Raw genomic sequence first — 14,746 nt, 5'->3', positions numbered from 1 at the left:
CAAAAGTCTGGTGATTACTGGCTGTCTGATTATATTTAAGAAGAATATATTTATGATTGTGTGTGGGTAAGGCTTGTCAAATGTGGTCTTAATTCTAGGGCAAGGGTTTTTAACCTGATGTTTGTGTCCATGGATGGAAGTTAGCAGATCCATTAACTTGAATCAGAAAGAAATTTTGTCTTTATTTTCCTTTAACCTCTATCTGAAATTTAGTATTTTCTTGCATTGTAAAATTAGGCAATGAACCACAGTTGTAATATTAGAGTACTTGTGACTTTGTCATCAATAAAAATCAGACATTTATCTAAGATTGGTTTTGGCAGATATCTCAAAATATTTTTGGTGGTTATCAGAACTTAAAATTACTGAATTAGATCTGCTATTAGAATTTGCTACTTAATACATTAATTTAGAAGCCCTTATATTACTAAAGCACAATTTTTTATATCTTCTTAAGTGTATGCTAATATAATTGGTTTCCTTTATAAGTCTATATATTTTATTTAATGCATGTAAAGTCATGTTCCGTGTTCTCCTGGGCTAGTCACATTTGTAGGGCAGAGGGTTAACTCCCTTAAGCCCCACTTTTCAACACAGTAGCCCCTGCCTTCCGCTGAGCCTGGTGTACCCAGTGCAGAGACCCTTTATTTTGTTCTCTGCAGTGGATACGCTTTCTCCCCTGCTATGGAGCAGCAGTCAACACACTCTGGGCAGTGGTGGGGGTTCTGGGCCTCTCGCGGACGTTGTCAATGAATCCTCCTGCTTTTAGTCTCATCTCTTTCACCCCTATTCCAGGAGTGCCTAGTGGCATCACTTCTGAGCCTTCGGGGGTTCTGACATCTTGTTTCTTGACCTCCCCCTCTGCCCCAGGATTCCACCATTCCCTGTCCCTTTAAGGCGGCTCCACTCTTTTATCTACTTTTCCAGCTCTCACAATTGTGTGGCTGTTGTCCTTCTCTTGTTTTTTTTGTCCTGTGGGTTCATTCCTTAAAAAAAAAAAATTTTAAGCTGCCATTTAGTGGCCTTACAAAAGCAGAATGTGTGTTCATTTCACCATCTTAAATTGGAAAACTTTCTGATTTTTAAGGCATTTTCAAATATGTGATGCAATGTTCTTAGCATTGTGAATTATTTGTTCTTTTCCTTTTATTTGGCCAAAATCGAAATTCAGGGCCATCAGGCAACATTAGAGGCAGACTGTCCTACATTTTTTTTAGGTATGAAGGGCAGCAGATTTTAGGTGGACAGATAGGGGTTTGAATAGCTTCAACATCACTGACCAGCTGTGTGACCTGACTCTAAGGGGATTCCTTAACCTCTCTGTTTGGGGTCATCATTTCTACCTAGCAGGCATCTTCTGATGGTTATGTTTAAAATAAAATTAAATTGTTTTTAATCCCTTGGAAAAGAGCCTCATCTCTAATGAGCATTAATGATAGCATCTGCTTGTATTATTATGACTGTTATTTAAGGAACTCTCTAGTTTGATACTCGAGTGTTGGTGTGATATTCATCCGTGTGGTATTCACACCAACAAAGGGAACAAAGGCAGGTAGCCAGAAGATCTTATTTCCTTTGCAGAGCGGAGCTATTCAAGGGCAGCAGTGCCTCTGTGTCATGAGGGTCTAGCTATGGGGATGTTATACTTGGTCTTGGTTTGAGGGAACCCCAGAGGTGTCACTTCCTTTCAATGCCTCGTGGTCGCTGGGGGAGGAAGGAGTGTGAGCCCAGCAGGACGGCTCATCTCAGATTCCATGGCATTGTTCAGGGATTAGAGTGTTTGGCCCCTAAAGAGCCTTTCCTATCTTGCATCAGAAAACAGCAATCAGACTCATTTAATGGAAGCCAGGCTGCCTCTTGGAGTGGCAGCCAGGCCCTTCAGAGTGCCCTTCTTGTCCCCGAGGCAGTCGTAGTGCCTCCGCTGATGCTGCCTGCCCTCCTCTGTGGCATCTCGTGAGCCCACCAACCCCAGCTTCAGGGTGTCCCGTGGAGGTGGGCATCGTCCCTTCACAAGACTGCGGAGCCTCAACAGTCAAGTCAGTCAGCCTAGCCAGGAATCACTCCCCAGTCTGTCTGTAAGTCCCACCAGTGACCCCGATGTCCACCGGCTGCAGAACCTCCCGGCTACTTATCTGATTATCTAAACACCAACTCTTGACCCTCCCTACATCAAAATGGTCTGATGCTAATTTAAAAATTGTGAAGACATTTCATGTGAATCCATGGTAATTTGTCAATATAATTTAATAACCAAGGGAAATTGAGGGCTTGTGCTCGGCGTAATTTCCTCCACACCTGCCATCTTTTCTCATCTGCTGGAGGGGTGACAAAAAGATCTGAGGATGAGAATGACTTTTAATTTCACTTGGGACCATAAATCAATATACATTTATTATTTAGCCAGCACTAGCATTTCCCTGGGTAATTCTATAACACATGTAGTGTCAGAATGGTTTGAAATTGTCCTTATTAGGAATAAGCAAAGGATGCCTTTTTTGCAGGCATAAGCAAGCGAGCCTTCATATCTCCCACGTGCTGCCACATATCTTATGAAAAGGGAAAGTGTTGGTCTTTGGGGCAATGGGCGAGTTGGGTTTTCAGACCTGGCCTCTGGCTGGTGTTAGTGCCACAGTGCACTGTGACCTGGAATTACAGCTACTGATATCACCTATGATAAGGAATAAGCTTAAAGTAGGAGGTGAGAAGTGGTACTTCAGGGAAGAAAAATCATTTCTATAAAAGGTTTTCCTGTGAACAACACCATGAATAAAAACACTTTGAGGAGAGGCGATATGGAAAAATGGGGGTGGTGGCAGGGGGGACGGAGAAACTCAGTGTCACAACGTTAGACATTGCTGCTGGCTGATGACCAGCCAGAAACAAGGATCATCCATTTTATCTGATGATGTGGGTCAGTCAGAAGATGAATTTGATTTATGGGTGTTAATTCATACCCCCACCTCTATTTTGGTGTACAGGGTATTGGTGGGAGTGATGGGGGGTGTCTTAGTCCGTTCTGGCTGCTGTAACAAAATATTGTAGACTGGGAGTCTTAACCAACAAACATTTATTTCTCACAGTTCTGGAAGCTGGGAAGTCTGAGACTGAAGTGCCAGCAGATTAGGTATCTGGTGAGAGCTCTTTTCCTGGTTTACAGATGGCCACCTTCTTTCTGTGTCCTCACATGGCAGAGAGAGAGAGAGAGAGAGAGAGATTTTCTCTTGTGCCAGTTCTTATAAGGGCACTAATCCCATCATGAGGGTCCCCCCTCTCATGACCTAATTACCTCCCACAGGCCCCACCTCTAAACACCATCACATTGGGAATTAGCGCTTCAACATATGAATTTTAGGGGAACACAAACATGTGGTCCATAGCAGGGAGAATGGGTGGGGTTCAGTTTTAGTCCAGCAAGTTGAAGGGGTTGGAAAGTTGCATTGGGACATCTGACAGCCAGGATCTTGGTCAATGATTGGACCAGCCTTCTTAAAGGCTGTTGGTAGACACTGATGGGAGAGGTTGTTCTGGTAGCTTCTTCACCTGAGCTCATGTCACCCTGATATTTTGACCTGAAGGTACAGCTGTCAGGATGGCAGATGGTCCCCTATGTAAGGGGAGAGGATTAGACCCCATCAGCTTCCTGCCTATTTCTTTGCTTGTTCCTTGCATCAACAACTGCCCTTCTCCATTGGGAACCTAAATAAAAAGCCTGGTGTCAACAGGAGGCATGGAGATTGAATTATTAAAAACCTTTTATGGGGGGGCCGGTCCGGTGGTGTAGCGGTTAAGTGTGTGCACTTTGCTTTGGTGGCCCAGGGTTTGCAGGTTCGGATCCCGGGTGCGCACAGACACACCGCTTGTCAAGCCATGCTGTTGCGGCGTCCCATATAAAGTAGAGGAAGTTGGGCACAGATGTTAGCCCAGGGCTGATCTTCCTCAGCAAAGAGAGGAGGATTGGCATCGGATGTTAGCTCAGGGCTAATCTTCCTCACGAAACAAATAAACAAAAAAACCTTTCATGGGGAGGGCTGTGAAACTAATCACTAGGATAAGACTCAGCAACAATACAGAACATACTATTGCTACCTGCAACAACACGGATGAGTTTTAAAACATTATGTTGACAAAAGAAGCCAGACCAAACAATACGTATTTTATGATTCCATTTATATAAAATTCGGGAATAGATGGAATTAATCTCTGGTGACTGAAGTAACAAAGTGGTTGCAGGGAGTGGAGAAAGGGATATGAAGGAACTTTCTAGGGTAGAGGGAATGTTCTCTGTTTAGAATTTATCAAATCAACTCTAAAATCTGTACATTTTATCATATAGTAATTATACCTCAATAAAAATTATATAATTAAAATAAAAAACCTAATCCCTCGGTGCCTTTTGGGGCAGGGGGTTGGTCAATGGCGATGAATTTTAGCTCTGTGGCTGCTGAACTCAAGGTGTGATCTCCTTGCCTGACCACTTCTTTCTGACCATTTGCAGGTCGTAATCTCTGTCTGCTCCTGTCCTGCACTTGTCCAGAACACTTTCTAGCCACGTACTGCTTTATCCCAGTTCAGAGGGAATAACCAACTTCTTTCTAAATCAGCACTATCCAGGAAAACTTTCTGTGAGGGTGGAAATGTTCTAGATCTGCACTCTCCAATATGACAACCAGTAGCCATATGTGGCTATTGAGCACTCGAAATGTGGCTAGTCAAATGAGAAACTGAGCCTTCAGTTTTATTAATTTTAAATTTAAATAGCCACAAATGTGTTTGGATGTAAAAAGTGCCGTTAAAAAAGAAAAGGATCAGGGGACAGGGAGGGATTATAGTCAGGGACCACCTCAGTGAGAAGGTGATATCTGAGCAGAGATATGACAGAGGTGAGGGTGTGAGAGGGAATAGCATGAGCAAAGGTCCTGAGGTAGGAGCATGCTCATCATGTTGGAGGACTAGGGAGGAGGCAAGAGTGGCTGGAGCAGAGTGAGAGAAGAGAGGGGTAAATGTGAGGGCAGAGGGGGTCAGCTTCATTGAGTTGGTTTGGTTGGGTTTTGCTTTGCCGAGAGGAGCTGGAAAAGATCATTACCTTATCAGTACATCAGGTCATGAGGACTCGCATCTGCCAGGTCACCAGACTGTGTGTGCGCCAGTGCAGGGGCAGTGCAGGAGCCCTGCATCCTCCTGGAGAAAAGCTGACCAAGGCTCAGATCTAGCTGACCAAGGTGTCCCGAGCTAGTGTACAATAACTACTTTCACACGTCAACACAAGGATGCTCCTCCAGCTCAGGTTTTATCAGCTCTCCCCTAATTGTCTTTGAATCCCAAAATTAGCCCTGTGGCTTTCAGCACATTCCAGCCTGGGCTTAGAGAATGAGAAGGGGTTGGTAGTGTCACGCTGCCAAGGGAGAGGTGGAGGGCAGTTGGGAACCCTGAGCCCTGCCACTGTCTCTCTGCTGTCTTGGGGGAGCCACCTCCTCCTTTTTCCGAGCCCCAGTTTCCCCACCTGCAGCATGGATGAGATGATCTCTAAGCCTTTTTCCAGTCCTAATGCTCTATGATTCTAAGACCACCTCGTGTTTATACGGAAGGTATGCTCTTCCTTGTCTGTTGGTGGACCAGACTTGAAGCGCTGGTGGTGGTGGTGCTGGGGAACCTGGGGCTGGGGGGGTGGGAGGTGTCTCTGTGACTTGATCTCTTGGGTAAGATGGGAGTAGTCTTGGCTTAGACCAAAGAGTTTGGGGTGGACAGCTTTTCGTACCCCAGGGGTCTCTCAGGTTCTTGGAATTCCTCTATAAGTGATTTGTTCCACTGAGTTAAGGTGTTGCTTTTCATGTTTTGGGACCAATGAAGTTGGAAAATCACAGAGTTAAGGCATTACTAGCTCTTGGAAAAGAAACTCCACTCAGATGGACTGACCATTGGCCTTTGTCACATGCGGTCTGGAAGGTGGAGGCCGTGATGAGAGCAGGCTGAGGTGGCTTCTCCTACGCTGTCTGAAGTTTGGGTTGGGGGCCACGGGCTATTGCCCAGAAGGGCAGGAGGAGCTCAGCAGCCCTGGTGGTGGGCGTGGGGAGGGCTGTGGCAGTCGAGCCTCCATGGCCCGCAGCCTTGGCTGGCAGGGAGCAGAGAGGTGTGTTCAGACCCAGCTTGTGTCTGGTATTTTGGAGCATGAGTGCGGCTGTGAGGGTCTGTCAACCTAGGACCCTTCTGGCTTTCACAGAATTTCAGCCTTTCCCTTCCCGATGTCCTGCTTCCCTCCCCAGTCCAGGGAAACAGCTGCTGCTCAAGAACGCTGTCTGTCTCTGGGGTGATGCTTCTTCCCACGCCAGGTTACATTCCCGCATCCCATTTGATCATTAGAAAACCAATCGGCTTAGCCCTCTCCTCTCCCCGCCCCACCTCCCCAGGAGTGCTTTTACTGAATTAGGTTTTTAACTCTATGCTCCTGACTTCCACTGAGGGTCAAGATGACAAATGGCTATATGGATAAACATTTCTGCATCTTCCATAAAACGGCTTGTAAGACTTTTTTGATTATGATTTTGACGTCTCTCTGTGCAGTGTCACAGTTCATATCGCAAACATTTATTATTTGCAATGCAGATCAATACTGAGGTGGATGAGAAAGGATCCCTCTGCTCAGTGAGCTCATAAGAGAGGGAGACGATGAAGAAAACGCATGCAAGCACGTGTCACAGGACCCGTGAGAATATGGTCCAGTGGGGGCATGGCGTGGATGTGTCACTTCTTAGAGCATGAGTTGTCAGGAAATGTTTAATAGAGGAGGAAACACTTGAGATAAGTCTATAAAAAGGAGTGTTTACCCACCCAGACAGTGAAAATACATCAGCAGGAAATTCATGAGACTTGAAGTCAGCCCATCTGTGTCCATGTTCCCCCACTGACCTCGCTAAGCCTCTGATTTAATGTTTCTTATGACTGTGCTTTGATCTCTGTCCTCTCCCTCACATTATGATAGTGGACATTATGTACATTATGATCATATGCATAATCTGAATTATGTAAATATTAGTAATTGTCACCTAAGGATCCCTGAGATAAACTGCTTTTTTAAAAAAATTAGTTTTATTGAGATGTAAGGTACATACAGTAAAATTCACCTGTACAATTTAATGGGTTTTGTTAGATGTATATAGTCACAGAACTACCACCACAATGAAGATATAGAATATTTCTGTCACTCCAAAAAGTTCCATCATGCACTTTGCAATCATTAATTACCTTGTCTCCCCAGCCACTGATCTGCTATCTGTCAGCATAGTTTTCCTTTTCTAGAATGTAATATAAATGAAATCATAATTTAGTTTCTTGTGTCTGCTTTCTTTCATTTAGCATAATGCATTTGAAATGCAGCCATGTTCTTGCTAAATATATCAGGAGTTCATTCTTTTTCATTGCTGAGTAGTATTCCACTGTATGGCTATATCACAGTTCATTTATCCATTCACCGGTTGTTGGGCAGTTAGGTTGTTTCCAGTTTTTTGACACTATGAAAATAGCTAAGAACATTGGTGTGCAGGTTTTTTGTGTGGACATATGCTTTTGTTTCTCTTGGGAAAATACCAACAAGTAGAATTTCTGGGTCCTATGGTAAGTCTGTATTTAACTTTATAAGGAATGGTCAGTCTATTTTACAAAGTGGCTGTACCATTTTATATTCCTACCAGCAGTATATGAGAGTTCTAGTTGTTCCACATCCTCACTGCAATTAGTATTCGCTCTCTTTTGTTTTGTTTTTTGGTGAGGAAGATTGGCCCCTGAGCTAATAGCCATGCCCATCTTCCTCTATTTTGTATGTGGGATGCCGCCACAGAATGGCTTGATGAGTGGTGCATAGGTCTGGGCCAGGGATCCGAACCCACGAACCCCGGGCCGCCAAAGTGGAGCATGCAAATTTAACCACTATGCCACCGGGCCAGCCTTGTATTATCTCTTTCAAATTTTACTGATTCTAATGGGTATGTAGTAGTATCTCATGGTGGTTTTGATTTACATTTCGCTGCTGACTAGTGATGTTGGCAATCTCCATTTGCTTATCTGCTAGTCATAATTCTTCTTTGGTGAAGTGTTTGTTCAGATCTTTTGCACATTTTTTTAAATTGAGTCATCTGTTTTCTTCTTATTGAGTTCTAGAAATTCTTAATATATTCTGGATACAAGTCCTTTAACAAATATGTTTGCAAATATTTTTTCCCAGACTGTGGCTTTCCTTCATTTATTTAATAGTGTCTTTCGAGGAGCAAAAGTTTTTAATAATACTTTTGGTTAGGTAAAAAATGATATCTCAGCATAGTTTTGGTTTGTGTTTCTTTTATGAGTGAGTTTAAACATCTTTCATGTGTTTAAAATGCATTTTAATTTTCTAATTGTCTTTTGCCCATGTCCTGTGCCCATTTTCTGTTAGTGTTTTTGTCTTTTCTTATAGATATCTAGGAGCTCTTTATATATTAGGGAGATTAGCCCTTTGTGATAATATTTTTCCAGTTTGTATATAACCTATCCCAGGCATATGTTTTAATTTTCATGTAGTCAAATATATCAATCATTTATGGCTTTGAGATGGTTTTAAAGGGCCTTCACCACTACAAGGTCATAAAGAAGTTTGCCAGCGTGGACATCATTTATGTAGCATTTACCTTTAACATACATTTATCCTTGGCTTCTGAGTGAGTGGATAGTTTTCTTGAATCTCTTTGTCCTGATCTTCCATCCATTCAGCAAGGATTCAGCTATGAGAAATCATAGGGCCAGAGCTGGTAACAGTGGAAACTGATACCTAACAAGGAAATGGCGGTCCCTCTGTTCTTACAGAGCCCATGGTTCAGTAATAGGAGAGATGTTCGCGAGGCCGTGGATGAGGGATCCTGGCACAGTTTACAGCTGGGAACAAATCCAGATCTTGCCACTAGCTGAGTGACCCTGGGCGAGTCATTTAACCTCTGCATCTGTTTCTCCAACTGTCAGATAGATGCCTGCTTGACTGGGCAGTGAGAGTTAAATGAGACCTGGCAAGTGTGGCCACACTTTGAAAGAAGTCGGTGGTGGTGCCTGTCTACTCGGGTTGCAATTTCTCATCGTTAGCCATGTCTGCTCTGACTGCCTGACTCTCGGGCAGGAATCCTCTCAGGAACTCCTCCTTTTATTTCACTCAGGACTGTCTTAGCTTGGAATGCCATAGCAAAATGCCATGGACTGGGTGGCTTAAACAACAGGAATTTATTTCTCATGGTTCTGGAGACTGGAATTCCAAGATCCAGGTGCCAGCAGGGTCAGTGTCTTGTGAGGGCTCTCTCCTTGGGGTACAGACAGCTGCCTTCTCACTGTGACCTCACCTGCCCTTCCTCAGTGTATGTGGTGGAGAGAGAGCGAGAAATCTCCTTATAAGAGCACTAATCCCATCATGAGGGCCCATCTTCCTGACCTCATCTAACCCTAATTACCTCCCAAAGGCCTCATCTCCACATAGGATCACATTGGGGGTTAGGGCTTCAACATAGGCATTTTGGGGGGGGCACAAACAGTTCATAGCAGTTTGAGCAGGTTGATGGCTACGTCTCTGATATGCTCACGCTAAAAGTAGTTGTGGTGTCTGTGTGGAGAGAGGAGAGCCAGGTGGGCTCTGGGTGGGAACATCACAGAGAATGTCCAAGATGTTGAAAGCTGGCTTTGGGAGAGGGAGTTTGGCAGGTCTGGGCCAGCCCAGGTCCTCTGTGGGTTCTTCTTCAGGGTTTATTTTTTTCTGAAGCAGATCAGTGCAGCCATAGTGAGGAGAGCCTTGTAGTTCTGGTTGAGGCTATAGGATGGCCACAATCTCAGCTCTCCCAGACTGCAGGAAGGCGGTTACTCCTTCAGAGCTGATCCAGGGAGGGAGCAGAGCATGGTTGGTAGGAATAAACCATGGACAGGAAAAACCTGGTTTTGCATATTGGCTTTTTCACATTTAAATATAGCATTTACTCTGTGCCAGACACTGTTTAAGCCCTTGGAAACATCCTTAGGAAGTAGTATGTCAGATTCAAGCAGAGAAGGGAACCACTCTGAGTGGCACAGAATAGGGCTTTGTTGCAGGCATGAGACCTTACAGGACGGTGGGGTTCTGCTCCAGAGTCCGGGCCTAAAGTCAGTGGGTCTGCCTGACAGGAAGGAAACTTGGGCATAGAGTGTAGCAGAGCAGGGACAACCTGGTGCGTGAAGATGGACTAGAACTGCCCCTAACCCTTGTTGTCTCAGCCTCGGTGACATGGGTGACCTGCCACAGAAGCCTTTTGCGTGAAGCTGCACACAGCCTGGCTCAGGACTCAGAAGGGCTGGAGGAGGGGCCCCAGCGGGGGCTGGAGGAGCTGTGGGCCTGGCTGCTGCCCTCCCCGCTCTGAGCCTGTGGATCAACAACACATCCATGGGCGGTGGCAGCACCTGGTGCCCTGCACCTGCCTCCAGGGACTGAGGGCCGCTTTGCTTCTGCCTTCCATACCTCAAGCAGATGTCTCTGGTGGCCAAGTGTGACTCAGAGCCACCTAGAAAGGGAATTCTGAGAAATGTAGTTCCTGCTGGTGGCTGTGGACACAGTACACAGCCACCAGGGGTGGTCGGTCTATTCTGTTTTCCATTTCACAGATGTGGAAATGGAGGAAGAGGTGGAGGGAGGTGCAGTGACTTGCCAGAGTCACTCAGTTATTAAGTGAGGCTTCTGCTTTAGTGCCTTTAACTACTACACTGCTTCTGCTTTGTTACATCATAACCCCATCCCCCTGTTCCTCCAGGAAGTAGACCTCAGTGCCACTCAGTCCATGGAAATCTTCTCTAAGGTGAAGCTTCTAAGGTGAAGGATGGGTCTCAAACACCCCTTCCTGCTGATAAGCCACTGTGGGTCCCAATCATAGTTTCTCTTACATGTCTTTACATTTCACCATGCATACTTTATTCTAGGCAGTGAGTTCCCTACATTTCTTTTATAGGAATGCTTTGTCCGGGGCTCACCATTAGCACCTAGTGTGGCTGTGGGTGGAATAAGTTAATGCACGGATAATGTGTTTGGGCCCTTTAACAACAACTGCTACTTTTTACTGCACATCAGCTGCTTGGCAGGGGCTGTGGGTACCACGCTGCCCTTTATGAAAGACAGGATTGGGATCTGAGAGCTTCGATTTGTTTCCCTAGTAAGCAATGGAGTCTAGATTTGAGCAAAGGTCTACTGGCGCATCACTGCCCTTCATCAGCCAAGCCCCCGTTCGGCAGTAGGCTCCCTGGGTTAGCAGACCTAGGAGAGGACCCCAAAAGCCATGGTGGCTCTTCTTGAGATGCATCTGGAGGTGAGGGGGCACCCCGACCCCCATCTCCCTGGGACCTAGATGGAGTGAACACAGACTTTCTCCACCTCTGGAAATTTAGGGATGAGGGCTTTGCAAACAGAGAGACTGAACGGAGCCAGAAAGGCTTCAGACATGGGGAGAGCAAAGTGAGCATTCAGCCTCTGAATTTGGGGCCTCAAAATGCTTAGTTGACTGCCTCAGTCTCCCAGTGTGGGCTTTCTGAATCCCATCAGCACCTGGGTCTACGTTGATATGTGATTCCTTAATCATGCTCACTTTATTTCCTGTGGGTGCCATCTCCCATAATTAATTGAGTCCCTGCACAAAGGGAGTTATGGTTTGGGCGTTCTTCCCTACCCCACTCCCACCCCCCCAGCGCCTGCTGTGTAGCCTCATGCACAACTGAGACTTGGGATCTGCAAAGAGGGCAGGTTTGGCACAGTCTTTACTGATAATTTGAAGAAGTGAAACTTTAGTCAGGTGATTATTTTTAAAAAACTTTAAAATTTGAAATAATTTTACATTTATAAAAGAGTTACGAAGACATTACAGAGCGTTCCCATATACCCTTCATTCAGCCTCCCCCGATGTTACCATCTCACAAAGATAATCAGGGTACATTTACCCAAACTGTGAGATTCCACGTTAACAGAACTCCAGACTCTGTTCTGATTTCCCCAGCTTTTCCACTTGATGACGTTTTTCTGTTCCAGGATCCAGGCCAGGCCACCCTGTTACTTTTAGTCTTCACGTCTGCTTAGTCACCAATCTGACAATTTCTTAGTCATCCCTTGTCTTTTATGACCTTGACATGTGTGAGGAGTAGTGCTCAGGTATTTTGTGGACCGTCCCTCAATATGGGTTTGTTTGATGTTTTATCACAATTCAACCGAGGTTATGGATTTTGGGTGGAACACCAAGGGGTGTTCTTCTCGTCAGGTCCCAGCACATCAGGAGGAATATGACATCAGTATAACTTATTAATGGTCATGTTAATCTTGATCAGCTGGCTACGATTAGTTGCCAGTTTCTCTGCTGTAAAGTCACTCTTTTTCCCTTTCCACCCCCAAACCCCTGGAGAGTAGCACCTCCTGTGTGTATGTATGTGGGTGGGGTTCCTTTGAACAGACCCTATTTGTTAGATACCAGTCACGAGTTCAGCCCACACTCAAGGGAAGAGGGTATGAAGCTGTGCCTCCTGGAGGTAGCAGAGGATTTGTGAACATATGTTAAAACCAGCCACCATTGATCAGTGTTGTGGGGAGAAGCTTTGATGCTATGCACATACCTGTTTCCAGGGAGGTGATTTTTCAAATGACTTTGTTCAGTTTTGAACCCAAGATAATAGGCTGTCTTTCCTCTTCCTGTCACTAGGTTAGTGAATTTGAATAACAAAGTGCTTAAGGAATCCTATTTCTTCGAGTATTTATGATGGTTTATCAGATTTCTGCTGGCAGTTGAGTTTTAATATAGGAGAATCTGGAGGCTGTGTCCCATGGGAGTGACACATGGGAGCTCAAAGCTGAGGAGCTCGATGGGTCCTAATGTTGTGAGAGAGTGGTGCTCACCTTTGCATGTGTGACTCACTCATTTGCTTGCAAAGGTAAGGTAACAGCTTATAGGAAGTGCAAACATAGCGTCAATAGCAGACTGTATTTTTAGATGACTTTTTCCCACCTTGAAGGCTATATTTGAATTTCCAGTTGCCTTGTGTGAACTTAAGGAAAAAATATGGTTATATATAGCTTCAGCCATAATTGACCCTGTGGCAAATTCAGTTGGCTCTGTGTTGAAATGTTCTTAGGTCAGTGGTGTACTTACATGTTCCAAAATTCTTCATCAGATGCCTTTTGAATTATCTGTGGAAAACTCTATGTAGAATGCACTGTTTTTAGCATTCTGACTATTATTTATCCGTGATTGCCAATCATTTCAGCTGAATAGTGGGAAGGGGAATCTCCTATAGGAAAAGAAATACTTAATGGGTTTCTAAGGAAATATAAATCTGTATTATCTGTTTTTGATCATCTTTTCCACCAGAGACACAAGTAACTGAGATATGAAAACAAGCAATATACTCCCACCTGGTGGCAGCATACCTGACTAATTATTTGTTCTGGGAACAAAGCCGATCTTGAGGGCAAGCAGTTTGCAGATAATCTGCTCTAGCAGGAGGTGAACTGTTGAAATCTGGAACTTTCTCTTCTAGGATGATTTCCTGTTCAGCGTCTCCATTTTAAGTGGGATCCTTTGCAGCATCCTGGCGGTGTTGAAGTTTATGCTGGGGAAGGTTCTGACCAGCAGAGCACTCATAACTGATGGTGAGTAAGGCCAGGGTGCCTGATCTCTGGGTGCTGAGCTCACAGTGAGGGAAGATGCTGTTTGGGTCACTTTTAGTTGCTTGTCTTGCAGAAGAGCTCAACGATTTGGAATCTGTTCCTACTATCCTCCCCTCCCCAGGCTGTTTAATGATTCTCAGCATTCCCATATAAGGGCAGAAGTCCTGTGCCCTGGGAATTTAATAAACTCTTCATGTATCACCTCCATCCTGACCTCCTAACAGGATGGATCAGGGCTCCCCAGCCTCGTAATCATGAAGCGCAAAGGGCTTCCCGGAGTCTTGGCTTTTATGTGCATTGCTCTAAACAAGAAGTAAATGTCTTTTCTGGATTCTCTCAGTTTCCTTTGTGAATTCTCCATGCTCATTTTCCCCTCCAGCTGGTGAGATGCTCACCTGGCAGTTAAGTTACGGTTACCAGGGCCTCGCTGGGGAAATGATCCGTGTGTTCTCTGCTTAAAACCCAAACCAGGTGGAAGTTGTCCCTCTGTGTCCCTATGGGTCAGGAGGAGCTTCCTGCATGGACTTTGGGATGACAGAGGAGGGTGCGTGAAAATAGGACAGACACAAACTAGTGCCGGCACGTAAAGAAGAAACTTGGCAAACACTGTCACCTGGTCGTTTTCTTTGTCTTCATTCTTGAGCATGTGCCATTTCGGGGGGTCAGGAGTAGAGCTGTGAGCCCCTGTACCCTGGGGTGGGAGGTCAAAGGGTAAAAGCTTGTAGGTTGGTGTGTGTGTCTGCACAAAATATAGCAGAAATTGTTGGATTTATTTTTTAAGAAAAGAACCACTATCCCTCCCCAAACTCGCAAGGTTCTCTGCTATGTGAAATACGTGAATGTAGACGTGCATGGGTGGCTGTTGTTCTGTTGTGGGTGGGGTGGATGGCAGTGCAGAGGGCCCTTCTCTCCCAGGTGACAAAGTATGGTGACACGTGTGGGCTCTGACTCCTCGTCTGTGCTGATGCCCTGCTGTGTGTGGAGCGGGGCTTTTGCACAGCAGGGCATGTGGGCAGGGAATCAAAGTGAGGTTTCCAGCTTTTCAACCGCAGCTGCCCTGACAGTGGCATCGCCCATGTG

General features: G+C 45.3%; 1 protein-coding gene across 1 annotated transcript in view; it reads left to right on the top strand.

The window, feature by feature from the left end:
- TMEM163 (transmembrane protein 163) overlaps positions 1–14,746 on the top strand; it is a 223,485-nt gene that overhangs the window by 197,411 nt on the left and 11,328 nt on the right. Inside the window, exon 6 of the mRNA XM_087435086.1 lies at positions 13,537–13,648. Within this exon, the coding sequence (XP_087291212.1) occupies positions 13,537–13,648 (112 nt within the window). The remainder of the gene's footprint in view (positions 1–13,536; positions 13,649–14,746) is intronic.

This window comes from Ceratotherium simum, chromosome 9 (assembly GCF_057802395.1).
Source record: "Ceratotherium simum simum isolate JZ-2026a chromosome 9, ASM5780239v1, whole genome shotgun sequence".
Classification (NCBI taxonomy): domain Eukaryota; kingdom Metazoa; phylum Chordata; class Mammalia; order Perissodactyla; family Rhinocerotidae; genus Ceratotherium; species Ceratotherium simum.
This window is presented reverse-complemented; position numbering and strand designations above follow the sequence as displayed.